The sequence below is a fragment of the Cydia pomonella genome, chromosome 6 (assembly GCF_033807575.1).
Source record: "Cydia pomonella isolate Wapato2018A chromosome 6, ilCydPomo1, whole genome shotgun sequence".
Taxonomy (NCBI): domain Eukaryota; kingdom Metazoa; phylum Arthropoda; class Insecta; order Lepidoptera; family Tortricidae; genus Cydia; species Cydia pomonella.
In genome coordinates, this window is record NC_084708.1 from 19,741,994 (window position 1) to 19,764,693 (window position 22,700).

The following is a 22,700-nucleotide window of genomic DNA, read 5'->3' on the forward strand; positions in this document are numbered from 1 at the left end:
TACCGAGCGCCTACTGTACTTAGTAATATAGTCACTGAAACTTCAATTGCGTGTACTCATCGCGTTAGGGGTGTTAAGCTGCCTCCCTGCTTCCCCACACACATAATACCCGCAGTTGTTCCTGGTACAACATTCGACAGAAAACTGTATGATTTTAAGACTATTTAGGAACAAGCAGAATATTTGAATACGAATTCCGCTCTGTAATAAATTTAATAACAAAATTCCTTTACAAAAATAGCCAAACAATATGAATGTTTATTTCGAAGTTTTAGAAATAAAACAAAATACAAGTTAAACGGATATCGTTTTTATACCTTTATTATATTATATTGTATTACCTGTAGTGGTTTAAATAAAATATGAAAATACATTGAAGGCAAATTATCTTCCTGATAAAATAATGGTTCTTCCATCTGTTTCCCGCTAATATTTTGAAATTAAATGAAAATAACTTATTTAAAACAACACAAAACCCAATCTCAAAACTCGTGGGGCTCTGTGAGCTGTAGCCCTCGCGAAACCCCATTGCTCCGCCATTTTGAAAGAGATTTGAAATCTGAATCGACGAAAAAATCTATAAAATTATTCAACCTACTCACAAAATTTCACGAACATTGATTGAAAAATTCGACTTGAAGAAAAGATCAGTTTTATATATTTAAAACATTATTAATTCAGGAAAATAAAGTTTAATCGATTTAAATCATAGGCGGTATTTGTACTTATAAAATCTATAGTTTTAATGATTTGTTATTTGTTATTGTAGTGTAATAAATATACACAACGTAAGTAAATGTAGAACATACGGGCAAATAAGTACAAATCATCCTCGATGCATTATTATTTTTCATTTCCCATGCTCTAAATGGGTCGTTGCTGTTCTAAAAAGTGTGCAGAAAACGATATTTTCTTCTTTAGACCACTGTACTTTCTAAGTATGTTTTTTTTTCTTTTTTACAATAAATAATTAAATCGTTGGTTTTAAATGGATTTGTTGTACAATTCCATTCTTATAATTAACTCCCCATCCCATAAATAGCGATACTTTAACTAAATTGTTAATAAAATTAAAAGTACCCTCAAAAAGTACTACTGAAGTTTACACTTAACCGTGTTTTTAAAGGCACATGTTTTTACTTTCCTCGTATTCGTAATGAAAAGTAGAGTGTTTAACTGAGGTAAAAGGCACCATTTCATTCGTTGGTTAACAATCTATTATTATCACAGCTGCTACGGCGTAGCTACGCCATAGATTGAGAAGGAAAATGAAGTAAATATTTATATTTGCTTTCGGGTGTTTTGAACAAGGAAAACGGAGCTTTACCAAAACACGCCAAGAATCGTGACAGCTGTGGAGTAAAACTGTCTCCCAATCCCAAATAACCCGGAGTGAGGTTTGAAATTTAAATATAAATTAACTCACTCGGTGCTAATCATGGCACGTTGTCGTTTTGCCTCTACGAAGTATTTTCGCTACATAACGGGAAACCCATGATATCTGCTACGACGTAGCGCTACAACCGTAGCTCAGCGGTGAATGTGTTAATACAAATCAGTTAATCATTTGCTATTAATACTGTTGTTCCCTTCAGCGCATCTCCTTCACACAAATATCATTATAATTCCAAGCGAGATATACGGATGAATTATGTAAAAAAGATTCATGATTAATAGTAGTGTATAAGTAATAAGTTACTGTACACCAACATAGCATAGCCCCAGCATAACAACAATAGGAGCTTTCACGTAGCACTTGTTATGTACATATATACGGTCCGATTTGAACTTTAGATACGATACGATATGAATCGGATATGATCAGTGTCAAAGATGTGGCTTCTTCAAACATTTTATTTTATTTAGATATTAATTTTAGAGTATCTTTCGTCTACCTATAAATGTATAAACTCGTAATGAAACATGATGTAACATAAGTTCTTGCATTCTTAAGTAAACTGCCGTGAAATCCCTAAACTGCAGTAACTGCAAACTTTTATGAGATTAACGCAAAAAACAGTTAGTAAGTGATTAAGTCTTATTTTTAGATTTATTTCTAGTTTTATTTTATAATATTTTACTTAGTTTTTAATTCTATGTTAAATAGATTTATTTCTTAAAGCGCAGTAACTACTGCACTTGTTTTGCATACCCTTTTGGACAATTTTAGCTATGTACAGTTTAAACTGCAGTAACAGAGCCTTGTGATTTAGCCATTAATGAGATTAAATTTTACGGCTACGGAAGTAAGTTACTGCATAATTGGTACCTATTGCCTATACAACAAAATCACATACAGTAGATATTATTTACCTAGTGTTCGATTTTAATGAGTACGTTTTGCATAATATTTTTGTGCAATAATGTGTATTTTTTTACTCTCGTGCAATTTCTTTTTTACAGTTAAGGCAGTAAGACATATTTCTTTAATAAAAAAACAATAATTGAAAAATTGCCTGTTATTATGGTTTAGGCTCTGCATGGCAGTAAAGCTCCCCTTGCATACTCACTTACGAGTATAAAGGCAACTCTAAAAGTAAAACAATAATTTAATACCTCATTTTTATAACTTCTGAGCTATTATTGTGTTATTAATTAGACAATGTATAGTTTTCCCTCCTGACTTGTTTAAAAATAAAACTGGCGATGGTAAAGTGGTGCGGCCTGCTCAAACTAAAGCGTCATTTTTAATACAGTTGCTCAAAAATTGCTATTTTACGTAGCTGGTTAGCGGGCGGAAAGTTGGATTTCGCGAACTAGTGCTTTTTACTTTTCCACGTGTTCCAATTCATGACTACTTATTGATGTTAGTTTCCTTTAAAAGTCGTAATCAACATAAAAATCCACTGTTAATGTAAAAATAATAAATTTAAGCATATTTTATATATTATTACTTACCTCTTCATCATTACAACACGTTTATTTTTTTATATTGAATATTGAACAACCGTTCTTAATAAGTCGTCTGAATGGAACGGAATAGCTGCCGAAACGCCTATCAACGCAGAGGCGTTTTTTCTCACCGCAAGAATGTTTTAAGTTTCCAAAAGCAACATTCGATATTGTTTTCATACAATTTTAATATACGATACACAAATAATCGTGAATAACGATACTTAGATAATAAGAGTAATTTTATATTTACATTTGTTTATGTTGTTGAGAAAAAAGTACTTGTTGTTTTTCTTATTTTTTCGCAACTGTATTAAAAAACGTCGTTCGCTACACGTGCAGAAATGTTATTCTTCACTCGTCCCGAGTCTTAGCTCGGTACTCGTGAAGTAATAACACACTTTCCGCACTAGCATCGAAATGTACTATTTTACATTTTGAGACCGAGACGAGAAAGGTCAATTCCCTACTTGTCTAAGCTAATGTTAAGCCACAATGCACCACATAACAGAATGATATTGAACTCTCAAACATCCGACACATCAAAGATACCTATTTAACCAACCCTTCATAACATCAACCTTACGGGAACCTTCAAGACACCTCCCTTCTCTTTCCCACCCGTAGATAACAACGAGAAAGAACACCCTTGACCGAACTAGGTCAAGTTCGCACCAGATGGAGACGCTAAATTAATGCGACAACTTGCCTAATAAATATCGGTTACGTTTGTATGGTGAAGCTTCGAGAACAGCGTGGAAATATTTACACTATTTTTGTCAGTGTTCGAATACCTACGTTGATATGGTTGAATATCCTGAGCCAGTAAGGTATTCGGTCGTAGAGGCTAGATTTGTTTCCCAAATTACTCGTTTTATTTTTAATTACGAATTACTAAAATTGAGGGTTATAATTTTAGCAGTCTGCAATTCTAAATTATGTATTATTTGAACGCAGCATGTAACACATTTTTTTGACGTTTTCAATACCTAAGTCATATGCATTTCGTATTGTTTTAATGTAATTTAATAAATGTAATAATTCGTTTTGGTTTTATGTTTCGTTAGACAACCGTTAACTTAAAGCTAACATTTAAGTCTTAAAGAAACGAATACTCATGTACATAATATGTTTATTTATTTTTTACATTTATATGGTTGAATATGAGTATATAAAAACTATGTATGTTACGCATTTTAATTAATTAAATGTATTGATTTGATATTGTGAAATATTTAATCCAAACCATTAAATGAATATAGCTTTCTAACTGGTCTGGAAATACACATGACATATTGATTGCAGATACTTATTTTCAAATAGTTAAAAAACGAGAAATACATTTCAGATAAATGCTAGATAGTAGGTTCATGTATGTTTCAGCTGTCAACAATACAACATTTATACTTTCTTCACTATACCTTATATAACAAAGTGCTGTTTGTATGTATTTCGTCGCAATAAACTTTTAAACGGATATTTATGCGGTTTTCGCCTATCAATAGAGCAATTTTTGAGGAAGGTTTAGGTGTATTATCTGTTAAGGTTATGTGTATCCCGTGCGGAGCTGGAGCGGGTCGCTAGTACTGAGATATTACTAAGAACTATCACAGCAAGTTACAAAGAAAAGTAAGTTATATTTTATTTTATTTATTTGTTAGCCTGTCGTGTCCCACTTCTGGGCCAAGGCCTTCCTCTCTTTCTTCCACGCGTCTCGGTCTATGGCAGTATAGGCCAATCTTTCCGAAAGACGTCAAGATCGTGCCGCCGTCTCCTTCGAGGTCTGCCGTGACGCCGCACTATGTTTGGTGTCCACTCGGTAGTTTGCTTGGCCCATATGTCGTTTGGCATACGGCAGATATGTTCGGCCCAGGCCCATTTAAGTTTAACGGCTGTCGAGGCTACGGCTAAAGTAAGTACTCAGGTATTAAAACATACAGTACCAAGAAGTCAAGAGCTTCGTATATGTCTGTATGCCATTTGCGAAATTTGAATATAAAAATCACAGGGCCAAATATTTCTTTTCAAATAAATGGAGTTCACTTCAGTTGAAGAACGAAGATCAATAAAAGGGCCGGGATACCTTGGGGATATTGTGAAAGTTGCGCCAATCACGCTTGGACTTACGACTTAGATTATTAAATTTTATTGCCCATGAAGGCATTCTTGAGTTTAATGCTTTAGTCGCACCTCAGGTATTTTTGCTGGTGTTATACCTATAGTGTGCAAGATTTAAGCAAGATAAAATTTGATTTATTTGGACATACGACTCGATTCGAACATTAATATACATCCATAATTTGCTCTAGATACGATATGGATCGGATATGTCAGTGTCAAAAGTGACGTTTTTATCCGATCCATGTCGTATTTAGAGCAATTTTTTTTTTACTTTTACCTATTAAAGTTCACATCGAGTACTAACAACCATAAATGTGTACAAAATAAACATTATTTTTACACATTAAATACATATTTTGCTAATTACCTTGCTTACTTACTACAAAAATACAGAAGAAAGCAATTTGCTCCCGCTGTTTAAGTAATTAAACTAAATCCCACTGATTTATTGCACAGTGAAATGATAGCCTCATTTAGACGGTTCAAGAACTTGAATGAAATATTCGATACATTGCTAACTACAGAGTACAATGAATTTAGTCGATCGACCAAATCCTGCAATGTAACGAAAATCGTATGCAAGTTCTGGAATCGTCTAAATGGGGCTAGTTCGTGCCGATTTTAATAAATATATTAAATTACCTGCATCTCCTATACTAAAATAATATAAAGCCCAATATAGACTTCTGACGGCTAAATTCAACATTTCTAGGGGAAATACGACAAACTTTTTCCACGAATGCGAATAGTTATGCGACAGGCAGGCTCTACGCTCGGGCGTACGAAGCTCGAAGTTTTAATGGCAAATAAAGTGGTGAATGTATGATGCTCTCGGTTGCAATTGAGAAGGCTGATAGGGGAATTACACTTTGTGGTCCACCGGGCCTAGAATATCGCGCAGTGCAGGCGCCCTCTAGTGTTTTACGTCATATCACTTTTATTTCGCGGTTTTTTTAATAGGTGATGATGATGATGTAATTCTGTTATCCCTAATTAGGGACATAGGGCTCGGAGAAAAATTTTCCATTTGTTGCGATCCTGAGCGGCTGCTTCCAACTCTTTCCAGCCGAGTCCAGTTGAGGCAGACTCCTTCTCAACTGATGATCTCTCAAATGATGATGTGGTACGAGGCCGCCCCGACCGTCTACTGCCAGTCGATTGCTAGCGGAGACCATGCTTGGCCGGATTGTCCGGTTTAATAGGTACCTACTTTAAAATGGTACGACGTCTATCAGTTTACTACATCATCATGTTTCTGGTGTACTCCCTGCATTTTGCTACGACTCACTTAAAGAGCCTGGGGTTTACTACTTATATATTAATTAGTTCAATACTCAACCTGATATCACCCTATAATTCCCTGTTAATAACTTCCGTATGCTTCATTAAAAAAAAATCTTTTTTTGTGATAAATATGAGTGAAAAAGCGTATTTAAAATCTGCGCACATAAGTCGGCTATTTAGGTAGGTACAAATACAACTATCATTTTAGTAGAGGCTGTAAGCTACGCTCACATCAAAATTACTAACAATTTTTAAATACTCGCACAGACACTAAGTTTGATACCTAAAAAAATAAATATTAACAGCACAAGCTGGGAAAATCTATATTTACTTAATTTCTTTAAAAACACAACAACATTAATTTACATATTAGTATGTGAGAATAGTGGTAGCTTATAAAATACGTATCCAGGTAAGATATTGCCCAGACCTCTTGAAGAAGTGATTAAGCTAGGGCAATTAATCAAGCCAGTTCTGAAATTAAGTAGGTAAAGGATGCGTACAATGCGTATTAAGTAAACGCACAAACGTAATTATGGACTATCAAAAGTTTTTACCATACCTATAGTCACGATAGGAAAAAGTAATAAAAGTTACTTGAAGCAGAAATCGCAATTTGTCGGTTGCATGCCGTGGAATCTTTTTAATGCCGCCGGGAGGCCTATTCGAACCTTGAAAAAAGCTAGCTTGATTTATTTTTGTTATGATACTAACATGATACACAGATTATAAAAATCTGATTTTTACTCGGGGCTATGAATGCAGTTTTATCTTTTGTTTAATTTTTACCTAAAATCGCATGTTTAATGTAAAATCTATATAAATAAATAGTTTATAATCTTATTGATCTACGTCTGAAATATACGACTATTTTGTTTTCATTAACCAATTCAATCGAGTAAGACAATAAGTCAAGCAGTTTTCCACTCGATTCACTCAATATCGAACACATACAATTTTATTCTAACTTTAATAGTTATTTGAATATGATTTTGAATCAACTACTACCAGAGTCCTATACGTACCTATAGGTAGGTACATCATTTTATGGAGGCTCGCAGTCCTTTTCTGGTAGGCTCAAAGGTAGGTATACACCAATTTATACGGCTGTTTCGAAGTCTTAACTCACAACAGTGTAATCTTCCTTTGAACTCAATTTATGTCCCTCCTAACCAGTCCCAGTTTTTTTCTGAACAAAACTTAATATCAAATTTTGATCCCTTCGCAAAGTTAGGCATATTTGCAAACATTGACAACTTTTAGGGAACTTATTTAGAAGTTTTACGCTGTCTAATTCGATAGACTGGATTCAGTTTTTACTGTCGTTATTTTACACGGATCTTGTGTAGCTAGTCAACAGAAATCGATCTCTTAAGCATACCTTTGTTGCATTTAGTTCTCATAGGCACTTTTTTTATAAACAGCGAACACCTGGCAATAAGTCATGCGGTGGCAGCATGGTTTCATTTTTATCGCCTGTCACTATGCCCGTCACTTTCGCACTTACATACTTGTTAGAACGTGACAGGCATGGTGACAAATGATAAAGAGCCGGCCATCTTAGCACTATTGGTGCTTTAAAGTGGGAAGTGCAAATGCAAATTGGTTTACATTCGGATTGAGATTGCAGCAGCTGCAGCATTTAATGCGCAGTATTTTTACAATGTCGTCTGCATTGCTGCAAGAAAGTCAGTTCTACAGGACACTGGCATTAATATTGGCATATCTATCGGCGAAGATCTTCCATAGCAATGTTACATACCTATAGTGCATCGCTGTAGGATTCATCAAAGAGGTCATTCTATTCTATTAATAAAATGATGATGTTTCCTACGGAAATAAATCGGCAGCAATGCTGCGGCATTAACGCTGGTGTAGCCTCAACCTTTGCTCATCATTGCCTAGCTTGAAAAAATTGTGATTCTCTACCGTACACTTTTTTTATACTACGTCGGTGGCAAACAAGTTTCCGTAGCCTATGTACGCCTGCAACTCCAGAGGAGTTACAGGCGCGTTGCCCCTAAACCCCCCTCCCCCTCGTTGAGCTCTGGCAACCTTACTCACCGGCAGGAACACAACACTATGAGTAGGGTCTAGTGTTATTTGGCTGCGGTTCTCTGTAAGGTGGAGGTACTTCCCCAGTTGGGCTCTGCTCTAGATCTGGAATGGCATCCACTGGCTGTGCCCTACTACACAAAGCGAGATAACATTCACAATGCCCATACCTCTCTTTTGGACGTAGTTTAAGGACGTACCCGGGTCCGAAGTCCGAACACTTTAATGTCATGTATACATATTTTTGGCACTTTGTCCGGGTCGATATTTAATACCTTGACTGTACCTACCTAATTATATAGACAGAAGAGAATGATTTATTATCTGCAAAAAAAAAGGATTTCCCAAATTCATAGCCAATTTAACCTGTTCAAGAATAATGGATGGTCGATGTTTATATTGAGGGTATATCGTACCTGTAACCTGGCTTGGCTCACATAAATCATATTTATGGACCTCTAGGCCTTCGAAAAAGATGTAAGCTAACTTCCATAGATTTTACGATGAAGTTTTTTAATACTTTTAATGTTCCTTCTCGTATTCAGTACCTGCTAAATATACACCGTGTTTTTATTGAATTCCGTTAACTTCGGGGTATTGGTAAGTACGTTTAAGAAAACTACATGACAGTTAATTTTCCAATAAAAAATTTTTTTTTAATATTTTTTAACATTTTTTTGTTATAAAAAGTAATTAAATGTGGCATATAGCGTTGTTGTTGCACGGGTATTACATTTATCTCAACCAAACAATTGAAAACTGTGACATGTCAATGTCATTTCGAACATCGATCGTCCGAGATAGTACTTACGTTTAGTAGCAAATGTATTAACCCGTACTAAACACTAATCAATATGTGAACAGGCCGTAAGGTAAGTATACACACTCGTAATGGCTTTATAAGGTAAAAATAAAATATTGATTATCTCCGAAATGGAGTTAATTAGAATACCGGTGTCTTTGAGAAAGTTACTTAATTTAGGCTCAGGAATGCACCCTTGAAATTAACGGATATAAAAAAAAACATGGTGTATAATATTCAATAGTAGATTGTTAACTTTACTTTTCATTTAGATTACGAGGAATGTCAAATACATGTGCAGAAAGAAAACACGGCTAAGTACAAACTTCAGTAGGTAGTGTTACTTGAGGGTACTTTCAATTAACAATGTAGGTAAAAATATCGTTATTTATGCAATGGGGAATTAATAATCAGAATGAAAATTGTACAATAGATCCATTTAAATTCAAGATCTTCATTGCTAATCCTAAAAAAAAGCCAGAAAAACACGCACTTAGAAAGTACAGTGTACACACTTTTTAGAACAACAACGACCCACTTTCAGAGAATGAGAAATAATATTGCATTGAGGCCGATTTCTACTTACCGGTTATCGAAATCGTTATCCCCTTTTTACGCCATTTGCCCGTGTATCTTACATGTACTTACGTTGTGTATATTAATTACATTACAATAAAAAATCATTAAAATTATAGATTTTATAAATTCGAATCCCGCCCATGATTTAAAATTGATAAAACTTTAGTTTTAAATGAATTAAACTCTTTCTATTTGGCTCTCGTACGCGAAGCAATTATAGCATAATAAACTCTTGTAAAATAAGAAAAACACTGCAAACAATTATGAGATAAAGAGTAATATATAATATATCATTATTCTGTATATATTATGCAAAAAAAGGTAGTCATTAATACCTACTTGTCACATCTGCGAAATGTAATCTATGCGCCAAAGAAAATTGTCTACCACCATGAGTGTTTAAAGTGACGAATCAAAGTAATCTAAATGAGCTTAAAATAAGAGTTTTTTCTCATTAGATTGTTATGATATCGCTTTTATTATATTTCTTAATATTATTAGAATAGATTTTCATAACACACAAAGGCATTTTTTATTTATTTATTTTTTCCGTTACATGCGTGGCATCGCGCCAGTAGTCGGAGACGTACTAAACGCAATGAAGTGCCGGCACTTCATTGAGATGCGGAAACAATTTGTTAGAAATGCCGACTCTAGTATAGTTTCTATTTTTCTCCGTGAGCTTCTACGGATTATCGTCTTATCTATTGTTTAAAGCAGAGCACACAAATATATTTGTGTGAAAATCCGGCCCTGTTTTTTACCTGCTCCTCGAGAAACATAACATTGCTTCCTTGGCGCTAGCTAGCCGTGCGCTCGCATTACCAGTGCAAGCGAGGTCTTCGAATACGTATCTTTGTTTCGGATCGCAGTGTCACAAGTTAAGCTGGTTTGAGAGCGTTTAGTCGCCTACCTTAGACGCACCAATATAGATCAGGCAGCTATTCTGTTAGAATTCTGTATTAGTTCATAATGAATCTTATTCCGTGCTCAATAGAGTAGTAATTCAATAAACGCTACCTATGCGGCTTGACCATTTTTTCATAGTGGCACGCGCTTTTGCGGTTTTTAAACAATAGATAAGACGATAATCCGTAGAAGCTCACGGAGAAAAATAGAAACTATACACCTCAACAACTGAGCTTCGTGTCAAGATCGTATTATAATGAGATTAATGGCGTTATTCATAAACGTCCGTCAAATCTTACAAACCATTGATAATCATTTGTCGCTATCCGTCATTTTGACGTATCTGTTTGTTGAGATAAAATTCAACAGAGGTTTTAAAGACGTTGCTTAGTTTTATGAATAAGGGGGTTAAATTTTATGATAGGGGTAATCTGGGTTCCGCTCCATCTCATGTGGACCGCTTTTAGCGCTTATGTAAAAGGGGTATCATCAATCTACTGTGGTCGACACTGCCACAGTCAGCGAATACGACTTTTTTTCTTAGCCCATGCATTAATGTCTACAATAAGCCGTGCAAATGGCTTCTCGCCAGTTATTTCCTCCAAGCTATAGTTCCCTTTCAACTTTTCTCTCAACCGCGACCGTTACTTGCTAAGGCTTTGGGTATCGTCTCGAGAATGCTCGATCTTTATTTGCCGATCCATTTGCCACGCCTTCGTTCTAGTACTTGGCAATACATTCGTCAGTTGCTTAAATCGCCGAGTTGATTGCATGGACAAACCAGCTTTGAGACCCTAGGAGGTTTATTCAGATAGTAATATCTTGTTATTGATTCGTAATGGATATGATGAAGCGCTGATGGCCTAACGGTAAGAGCGTGTCACTTTCAATCCGGAAGTCGCGAATTCAAACCCCGGCTCGTACCAATGAGTTCGTACGAAATATCATTAGATATATACCAGTCGTTTTCGGTGAAGGAAAACATCGTGAGGAAACCGGATTAACCCCAATAAGGCCTAGTTTACCTTCTGGGTTGGAAGGTCAGATGGCAGTCGCTTCCGTAAAAACTAGTGCCTACGCTAATTCTGGGGATTAGTCGTCAAGCAGACCCCAGGCTCCCATGAGCCGTGGTAAAATGCCGGGACAACGCGAGAAAGAAATCTGGATACGATCAGTCAAAAGTGATTCTCTGGTTCAAGAAATTTTACGTCTTGCTCTATCCTCATTGCGTTTTGGTATTTTTTTATTATATGAGGATTTAACATACGGTTGGTACTTGGGTTAAATTCAAAGCTGTGTCCACGTCTTTCCTGTAGACATACCTAAAAGTTAAGGACTATTGACTGTACAGTTCTGATGAACACACAAGTTTTCTCTCCTGTGGTCAATAGTTAACAGCTTGTGGGCATGTAGGTAGTGATTTTATCATATTTATCCACATAAAAGGAGAACCTTTTCATAAGGATAAGGGTTAAATAAGAAAATACACCTTTATAGCGCTTAACTTTTGGGTATGTCTACAGGAAAGACGTTGTTTTTATATTTATTAAAAAAAGGGTTTTTTCACAATTGATAATGTCACCCTTATTGTGACATAGCAAAATAAAACAACTCTTTCTCGTAGTATCTACGCTTAATACCCCGGTTAACAATTTCATATAATTTCACCGATATATCATATAAAATATCATATAATTCTTGCATGAAATTTATCCCGTCAAACTCGTTTCGGACACATTTCACCAAGATATGGAACACATCTTGACGAAAAACGTGAACACAGTTTTGAGTTCAGTTCAGTTCAAATATAGTTTATTCATGTAGGCCTAGCAACAAGCACTTATGAATAGTAAGACAGTATTATATATTATTTTGGAGTTTGACCCACTTCGTTTGGGACTACAAGACATAATATGTATTTGGGGTTGCTATAGAGCATTTATCCAGCAACCCGTACCAAATCCCAGCATACGATTGATATGTCGGTTTGCTTACGTGCCAGTAAATAATAGTTTTTAAGTTTTGAAAACTCTTAACACTTAAAATAATAATAATTTTGAAGACCGGTCTGGCCTAGTGACCCTGCTTATGAAGCCGATGGTCCTGGGTTCGAATCCCGGTAAGGGCATTTATTTGTGTGATGAACTCAGATATTTGTTCCTGAGTCATGGAAGTTTTCTATGTATTAAACTATTTGTATATTACATAAATATTGTTGTCTGAGTACCCATAACATAAACTTTCTTGGCTTACCGTGTGACTAAGTCAATTTGTGTAAGAATATCCCTATAATAAGAATAAAAAAAATGAATATTTACCATAGCAATGGTCAATATGTAGATAGATATATAGAATCCTCTTTATTGGCACACCTCAGTAAAAAAATACAACATAATGATAAACAATTGATACACGACAGCGACAGAAAATAGGCGGTTTTATCGCTAATAATCAATGTCTTCGAGACAAACCTTAACCAATATAAATCAAATGGTATAATAATATTTTTTGTAAAGTTCCATCCAGAGCAAAGCGTTATTTTAGCGTTCGGAATAGAAAGATGTTTGTTCATGTGGTACCGAGAAAACTTGTTTTAGATGCGTTGAATCTTTTAAAGTAGCGGCCCGATTCGAAGAATGATTAAGACACATTTAAGATCTTGGAAAGATCTTTAAAAGATCGATAACTAAACGACAATCGATCGATAACTAAATTGACGTTTATTTCCATTCCGCTGTGATCCCATTAAGATCTATCTACGATATTTCTAACGTCTAAGTGACATTGGTTGCCCAAATCGAGCTGATTCTGTTAATTATATGACATACAACCGATATCTAAATGAGAACTTATCTAAACGAGAACTTATCACTATCGTATCTCATTCTTCGGATCGGGCCGTCGGACTGTATAAGAAATTTTAAAGGCTACCTATCTCGTTATTTGTTGTTTTTATTTGAAAGCAAGTGTTTACTATCAATTACCTAGCAAAATTGAATACCAATTGATTCTAAATAGATTTAATAAGATAAACATTTTCTCCTTCGTCTGAAACTATAGTTACGATCGAATTAGAACCAATCCTTCTTACAAGTAAGTTTGCCGAATAAATATCTTCAAACAACATAAAATATAAGTTTGTTTCTAAAAAAATAAATGCTAAAAGTTGAAACGCACAAAAAATTACTACTTACATCGAAATAACATGACAGTGTAATGAGGAAAGTGAACTTAAGTCACGAAAACGTATAACAGGAAATCCTTGTTAAGGGTTTAACAATAGAAGCATAAGAACATGTCTGATAGGTAAGTATCATTACAATACTTATATATACAACATATAGTTACCCACCATTGTGTCGCAAAAGAATAACTAGGCAACATGAAAGCGACGTACACGGCACAGTGCGCTCTTATAACCTTGTTATAGTGCTGTATTATAGCATGTTACATGTTTTGTCGGTATTATATTTGTGCTACAAGTCTCATACGGGGTCTTAAGCTGCCTCATTTTTGGTACATGTTCGGTTATATTGTGCTGGAACCGTGTTGTATAGACAGTATAACATTAGAAAACCGAAAGATTTTTAACAGTGTATTCACAGTCCTAATCACATTTAGAGACTAAAATGTCACATAAACTGTTCTGGATTTCGCCTAGTTTCAGAGTTAATACCAATTAAAAAAAAAGTCTTATTGTAACTTAGTGCAAAACGCCTTTTTGATGGCGATGATGCCATTAATGGGGCGTAGTCTAAATATCCTTATTGATAGATGTCAAAAAGTGACAAGTAACTTTGCAAAAAGTAGGTTTTACAAAAAAAAACATTTTCAGTGCCAGTTTTACCATAACATGTACCTTTTTATGTACAAATACATTCATAACAAAAAAAAAGAACAAAACAAAAATAGAAGATATTTTTTTCTGTGAAATTTACTTAAACTCATATATAAAAAATTCCTTCTTTTAGCCCCAGAAGTGGTTCCTCGTGTTACACCGTCTAAACAACACGGTTCAAGCACAATACTAACCGTAACTGCATTGTATACCGTGTAGAATGTATTTAGTACGCTTGTTTGCGGCCGTTGCCCTTAAAAACTATTTAACACATTCACCGCTGTGCTACGGTCGTAGCGCTTCGACGTAGCCAATAACAGGTTTCTTGGTATGTAGCGAAGATGCTTCGTAGACAGACAGCAAAACGACAATGTGTCGTGATTAGCGCTGAATGGGTTAATCGTATATCAGGTAGGTATTCTATTATAAAAACAAAATTATTTTTAAGCGTATTTCACTTCGAGCAACACTAGGAAGGAAGTCGCCATTCGCGCTATTTCTCCTCTGCCGAAGCACGCGCCCAACTGGGCATAGTATCGCACTAAATCCAAATGGAAGTTTTTAAATATTAGCATTCAAAATCATCACTTAACGGTAACCATAACTATTGTACGTCGCAAGACATGTTACAGAGAACAAAACTTGTTTATAACATCTGTTTTCATTACATGTAATGCACAATATATAAATAAATGATTGTAAATGATTCTTAAAAGTCAATACTACCAGACAACACGCAGAAACAATTAAAAATTTGTATCACATAACTTTACACTTGTTAATAAATTGCAACTTTCTCATCACTTTTTTAAGTCTTTACGAGCTCTTGTTATGAAAATTTTATTTGAATGAAAAATCTAATAATTTTTTTGCTTTTTGCCTATAAACAAGTTGAATAATAGTATCACACTCATGACAATTTTTTACTTATTTATTAGTAGAAGTCTAATAATAAATCGCTGAAGTAGAGATCGCTGTATGCCGCAACATTAGCAAAATTTTGCAGAACGACATTTTTTTCAGTACTCTCAAATACAAGTCATTAAACACCTTTAAATTCCCGGCAGTTCGCCAACTCTTTCAGCTTCAAATATCCCGTGACACAGGAAATTAAACTGCCAAGGAAATAAAACAGTCTGAACATCGAGTCCAACTATTGTACCTACTCGTACCTGTATTTGTCAGTTGTATGGTTGCCAGATTGAAAGACTAAAATCTATATAGATATTCAAAATTTCGATCTTTTATTTCATTTTTGTCGTGAGTAATGTACGTATATAGCTATCGGTCTTCTTTCGAAAACGCTCTGCATCTCGCATATGTATATATGTATTATTTCTCACATGAAACGCGACCAGGACTTGCGGTAAGTCGTGCTAGACGTGCTAATTGGGAGTCAAAAGGAAATATCGGGAAGACCCAGACAAAAGCGATTTAGCAAATGTAGTTGTGCCCAACTTCTTTTTTATCAAGATCCATTATTTGTGAATACTAATTCATTCAAAAAAGTTTTATTCGATTGTATGTATAGCAAGTTCGCACTAATAAATATATGCTACATAATTATGATAATTAAAAGAAATGTGCATTAGTTATATAAGTATGTATCACATTTCATAATCTATGATTTTCAAATAAAATGTCCGCATGCAAAAGAATTTAAAACATAAAATAGTTAGATTGGTTTTAATAAATATTTTCTTTACTTACCGATGGTACGTTACGCCATTATCTTTGTTTGTTAACATTAGATTGATTTTTACACGTTTTAAAGGCGCAAGACGGCATTATCGCGTTTTTTAACATACAAGCGAATGCTAAGAGCATCGGCGAGTGAAAAAATCGGTCAAAACGAGTTGCTGTCGGTCATCATCAACGCATGGAGTAAAATACATGTTGTCTGTGACGGTTCAATGACCGCGCTATGCCCAGTTGGGCATGTGCTTCGGCAGAGGGAAAATAGTGTTAATGCCGACTCCCTTCCCGGTGTTGCTCGAAACAGCAATTGAATAAATAGTGTTATTTGCGGAAAACAAAGGGGCCACTAATGTTCCTATTTATTAAGAAAACTGTAGCTCTCATCCTAATTGGGTAATCATTTAAACGTCGTCGCTTTTCATTCATTATAGCAAAGTCTTGCAACGGAGGGGCATGTTAAGATTTCGTAGTAAAATATTCGTATTTGTTGTTGTTGAAACAGTTTCAGTTAAGATTATTTCCTTAACTTTTCTTCCAGGTTAGGTAGAGGCTAGTATGGTGAAGTCATAGACCTAGAATAAAGACGTAGTTTCGTTAAAACACAACTAGGATTCCATCATCCACCAATTTCCTAGTATTTACGCCTGACTCACACACATTGACAGTTATCTCTATAGCCTTACCACCAATCTACCGTCAGTCGAATTGAGACGTCAGTGCATTAATTGTTCACGTGATCTGTTTCACGAGAATGGCCCTATCTAGCATAAACCGCAGTATTATCACAGAATATTATTTATTAAATAATAGTACTACAGTACAGAAATGACACTTTCTACACAACTGAAGTTTGACAGCGATTCAGGGACAAATTATGCGATCTCTTTCTAATGTATGACACTAGCCCTTTCCGCTATTTAGGGTTGTCAATATTCAAGTTGTACACGCCAAGGAACGTCAAGTTGTGCCAACCCTAATAATTGCTCGGAGCAATGCTGAGCCGAACGGAGCCGAGAATGCCCGAACGCTCTAGTGTCTCTCCACTGGTATTATGTTAACATTATTAATATATATTTATTTTATTTCATTTAAGCAGTTAATATAGCTAAACGGGTATAGATAGTAAAGTTGTCTCACTTATATATCACTCTGGAATATTCGAAGCTGTATTTTAAGCCGACGCCTCGGAAAACTCATTTCCAGGGTCCGGTTCGCGCGCTAAAATTAAAATGGAATGATTGACAGCTGTCACATTTCCCGCGCTTTCCTTAGTGCTTCGTTTCACGGCAAAATTCTTTGCAAAGGCGTTATTTTTATGCACTATCGCATATGGCATTATAGCCTCCTGACGACCGGGCTTCAAAATTTGCATGTCTGGTTGACAAACTCAAGTCAAAAGTAAATTGGGGTCTATGGGACCATACTAAATATATGGTGTACCGAACTATTTGGCTACTTTGGTTGCTACAAAGTATTTGACGCTGACTGTACTACATGTAGGACGCCGGTTGTTAAGAGGATAGGAGTTTAATATTTTAAATTCGAATTTTGTAACATAGTAATTAGTGGGAACGAGTATTCTTAATATCAATATAAAGCATTTTCTTTTAAGTTTAAAATGTGTTGATCTAAAAGTTCATGATATTATTATGATATATGATGTTTTCATAGGTCCCTTAGATCCACGATTTGTGATAAAAAAGGGTGTGTTATGCCTACTTTAATTAAAAAAAAAAAACAACGGGTTGCACTCCGGCCGTGCCGGCAGAACTGAAAACTTGAGTATTAACATTGTGCATTTTTGATATTTTGGAATGGTTAGGGAATAATTTTGCACGAATTGCTTTAATTATCAGTATAAAAGTACTATCATTTATGTGGTAAAATACAATATTCATTGCAAGCGCCCTGCGCCGCCTAAACGAAACAGCAGGCGCAGGCATACATTTTCGCCGCGAGGTAGAAAAAGAGGGGGATGCTTCCTCTCCTACGCCGCGTCTACTGGCTTCAATGACATTGCAACAGTTTTTTGATCAGGTCACGTGTCCGTCTTACGAATTTTCGATCTGACGAATCTGTCGGTCACGTGACCTGTCGCGAGTTTAACATTTTTTCCCCATCACAGAAAGTGCACAGCGCCGCTAAAGAAGTTTTCACTTCAAAAATATAATAAGTATGTAGATATAAATATAATAAGTATACGAGTACACCTCAGTAAAGTACATATATTATATTTCGTGGTCGATTTGAGTATTCATCCATAGATGTTTTATGTATATTTTAGGTACTTTTATTCCTTTTTTAAATGATGAAGAAATTTAAAATTTAGTTGCATGTAAGTATCGATAAACAAAAAGGAGGCTTCATAAAATAAGTGTTCAGTTCAAAGCTGCTAACTTCTAATATTTTTGTGAAAGTACGAAACAAAAATAAAACAATTTCCTTTTATCTTATTTTGAAGCTGTCTTGAACGTGTCCTTCGTCTGTTATTCGTCTCGTGTTACAAATATATTCAATAACCTTCAGGTATTCTAGGGACGAATACCATTAGCAGCCAAATATTAAAACGATTTTGAGTACCAAATCATTTGTTTATTTTGTTTTTAATGGAAATAAAAAGACTAGTAATATACCCGCAATAGGGTAGGGTATTCGACTATATTTAAAATAAATTATTTCACACGATGCATGAAATAATAATAAAAATGGCTATAAGTTTGCTTAAAAGAGTTGAGAAGCAGGTACCCTCAATTCCTCATGGAATCCATCATCAAAACTCAAGCTTGACAAAAATATACCTTGAAAACCTAACTGCTTCACAAACATGCGAAGAGAACAAATTGCCAAACGTGAACTATGCGGCGTTGAAGAGTTCCATTCTGTTCATCATCAGCAGTTCCGCTTCATCAAATGTCACTCTACAAATGTAAATGCTTGATTTGATGATGAAAATACTAAGTTCATTATATGTATGCCTTTAACATTTGAGGAGGAGGAAGGACAATGTCACTTTTTAAATGTAAATGCTTGATTTGTTGATGAAAATACAAAAATCACTATATGTATGCTCTTCACATTTGAAGAGTTCCCTCGATTCCTCATAGATCCCATCATAAGAACTGAGTTTTGATAAAAACGGGACCAATCTGTATATATATATATATATAGGTTCAAGCAAAAAAATATTTTTTTCTATATCGGTTCAGAAATGACGGAGTTATGAAGTAGCAAATATTAAAAAAAAAATACACACCGAATTGATAACCTCCTCCTTTTGAAATTTAAGTCAGTTAAAAAATCCTCGTTTCAAGTATTTTTTTCTATAGGGATAACCCGCGACCTCTGCTCTCAATGCTCCTCTTGCTGCTCGTCTGTTAGCACTGAACATTTAGGAGAACGCTATTCGAAGCTTCAGAACGCCGAATGTATATTTGAGGCGTAATTTCATATCTATTTAAACTAATTGCGCTCTGGCTCATTTCAGCTTGCGCCTGTACATTAAATTCCGTCTTGTACAAACCTGCCATTAATTTCGTGTACCTAGCTTACATAATGCTTAACCAAATTCTCTGCCATTTGGTAACAAAGAGCACACGTACAATGCTTCGCGACTCTTAATTTAATTAAACCTGTAATTGTACAGAAAGGGGCATTAAAAGCGTTGCGGGGTCGAGGGTGCCAATTGCGTCTAACTCCCCTACATACGTAACTGGAAGTATAGGGTATATTTTCGCACAAAATGAAATTAATTGTTATTATACTCGTATGTGGGAAGGGCCTCAACAAAATGGATCAACGATTTCATCCATATCACAGGGAACGAAATCATTGAATAGAGGAAATCCTTAGGACAGTCCTATCTCCGACAATGTTTCGAGCTAAAGCAGGATAAGGACACTAAAAAGCTAGAAAAATAAAGCAATAACAGCGCTCTCTGTGTTCAAACATGAAGTTATAAATAAGTTTTTGGCAAAAAATTCATTTTTGGTACAAGCTTTTATCGCTGACTGTACTTTTCTTTCCACAAGTAACTAATACTCATCGAGACAATTCTAAAAACCCCAAATACAATTAGGTTACGTTGTTTTATCACAGAGTTCCTATGGCCAACTCCTGTCTCCATCATCAGATCATCTCGATGGTACCATAATATTGCATTGTCACCCGACTTACATATGTATGCAAATTTTCAGCTTCATCGGAAACCGGGAAGTGGGTCAAATTTAACTTGCAAGATTTGATTACAAACAGACAACGGTCAGGTGAAAGTAAATATAAGCTTGTAATGACTGCGGCTGTTCCTCTGGGTTTCAGTTGGACCAATGGTGTGGTTGTGCGGTTGTGTTATATCGGATAGACCGGACAGTGGTCGGCGTTTGTTTTCCACCTTAAGGCCCCGTAGGTTTGAATTCTTCTCTCATTCTCACTGAGCGCAAGCGAGAGCTAAATGGATGTGCCTGCTCGGAACTGCGGATATCATGTTTCTGAATTTTAATTTGTTGTATGTTTTAACAAAAAAAGTAATCGATGAGTTCCCTCAAAAATAAAATTGTGCTTTTTTAGAAGCAATTTACATATTTAAACTTTTTACGCATAAATAGTTACAAATTATTAAAGTGTGTTTTAAAACTATGATCGTGATTTTTTTCTATCAAAGTCAAAAAAATCAGGATTTGGATCGATGAAATCACTAGAAAAACTCAAGACAGCTAAATTAAATTTTAGGCAACCGTATTGAGATCAAAATCTCCTCTCTCTGAACCTACTCACGTTAACAGCCACTCACGTTAGTTCACTAACTCTCTAAGCTGCACGATGATTCCGTTCTCAATTTTAAATCAGGAATTATTTAAATAATCATAGATCCCAGCTGTTTGAAGTCGATCTAAACGACTGTGCAGTAAAATCTCTCCATTATCACATTCTTATTTACACGCCTTAGTTTTCCATCTGAGCTTTCAAAATTAATTAATAAATGGCTACGCAATTTTGTGGCTCAGTTTCAGGGCTTTACAAAATACCATTATGATACTTAAGTATCCTTAAGAAAGGCCAGGCCAAAGCACCCTAAGCCGGCGAGCGTGTATGAGGAATGTTATGAAAGTGGAAGCGAAATAGGTATGTCAGGATCGTAGCAAGTGGAAATCCGTGGTGTCTGCCTACCCCTCCGGGAAATAGGCGTGATTATATCTAAGTTTGTATGTGTGTACACTTAAGTATATACCCGCGGTGGCCGCATGGTTCCATTTTTATTGCCTGTTACTATGCCCATCATTTTCGCACTTACTTGTTAGAACGTGACAGACATGGTGACAGGCGATAAAAATGCGACCTACCGCCGCAGGTGAAGGACAATAAAAATGAAATCAATGTTATTGGACAATTTTACACAAGTCGACCTAGTCTGACAATAAACTCAGTAAGGCTTGTGTTGTGGGTAGTAGACGATAGAAATATATAAATACTCATACTCATACTCTTTTATTGGTAAAATATACAATTTTACATGTCAGCAAATAAAATACTCAGGTGAAATTAAATATAAAATTAACAATTATTACTTGATCTACATTAGCTTAAAATAAAAGGATACAAATACAAATAAATAAAAATGTCAAGTTAGAATTATTAAGTAATTCGGATAAATTAAAATCATACATTAATATTATTGAAGCTACATTATCTATAATTATTACATTTAAAAGTTAAGAAGTTCGTTAATGTCATAAAAAGCTAGGGCAGTTAACCATATTTTTAATTTATTGTAAAAGGTTGAGTCACACTCAATCTGCCTTAAGTCATTGGGTAGTTTATTGTAGACTTCTGGATACTTGTATACATAGAAAACATCCATAACTCAGGAACAAATATTTACGAATTTTATGATAAAAACAAATATGGTAAATGACCCGGAATATTCCCAATAATGTCTCCCCGGAATGTCCCCTCTGAGTTGATGAATAAAAGTATTATAATAGTCAACTAAGTGCCAGCTAATGGTTGTTGGGATGTTTCAGCAGCAAAAAATCATTTTTTTTATTAATTTCAGGTAAAGCCATCGCGAGTGATTCCGCCTGTAATCAAGACTGCGATAAATTGGGCGATTGATCCTTAAATGAGCACCGAAGCGCCGCACAAACATGGCCTCCTTCAAAGGTAAGCGTATTTCATTTATTATTCTGAATTGATCAAATCTGTCAGTATTCGCCATTAGCAATACAAGCCTGATACCACCCTAATAACCACATTGGCGTTGCGGGGCTTCCCGCTCATTTACCTACTTGTTATTCAGATTTAAAAACAAAACTTGATATGATACGAAACACGACTCGTAGTGCATCTTGCGCCCGCCAATAAGTTAAGATCGTATCATATCTATAACGACAATAACTGACGTTCTCAAGCAAAAGGTGCCACATTGTCGCGTGCCATAAGGACGCTCCAAAAGGATATTCGTAAATTAAAAGTGATTTGTGTTGTAACTATAGTCAGCATCAAAATGGCTCCTTGGCAGTTTTTTTG

At 35.3% G+C, this 22,700-nt stretch overlaps 1 protein-coding gene across 1 annotated transcript in view; it reads left to right on the top strand.

Annotated features, from left to right (window-relative positions):
- The window catches only part of LOC133519226 (atrial natriuretic peptide-converting enzyme), a 186,848-nt gene that overhangs the window by 2,193 nt on the left and 161,955 nt on the right, over positions 1-22,700 (top strand). The window contains exon 2 of the mRNA XM_061853215.1: positions 22,228-22,334. Coding sequence (XP_061709199.1) covers positions 22,319-22,334 — 16 coding nt within the window. The 5' untranslated portion in view covers positions 22,228-22,318. The remainder of the gene's footprint in view (positions 1-22,227; positions 22,335-22,700) is intronic.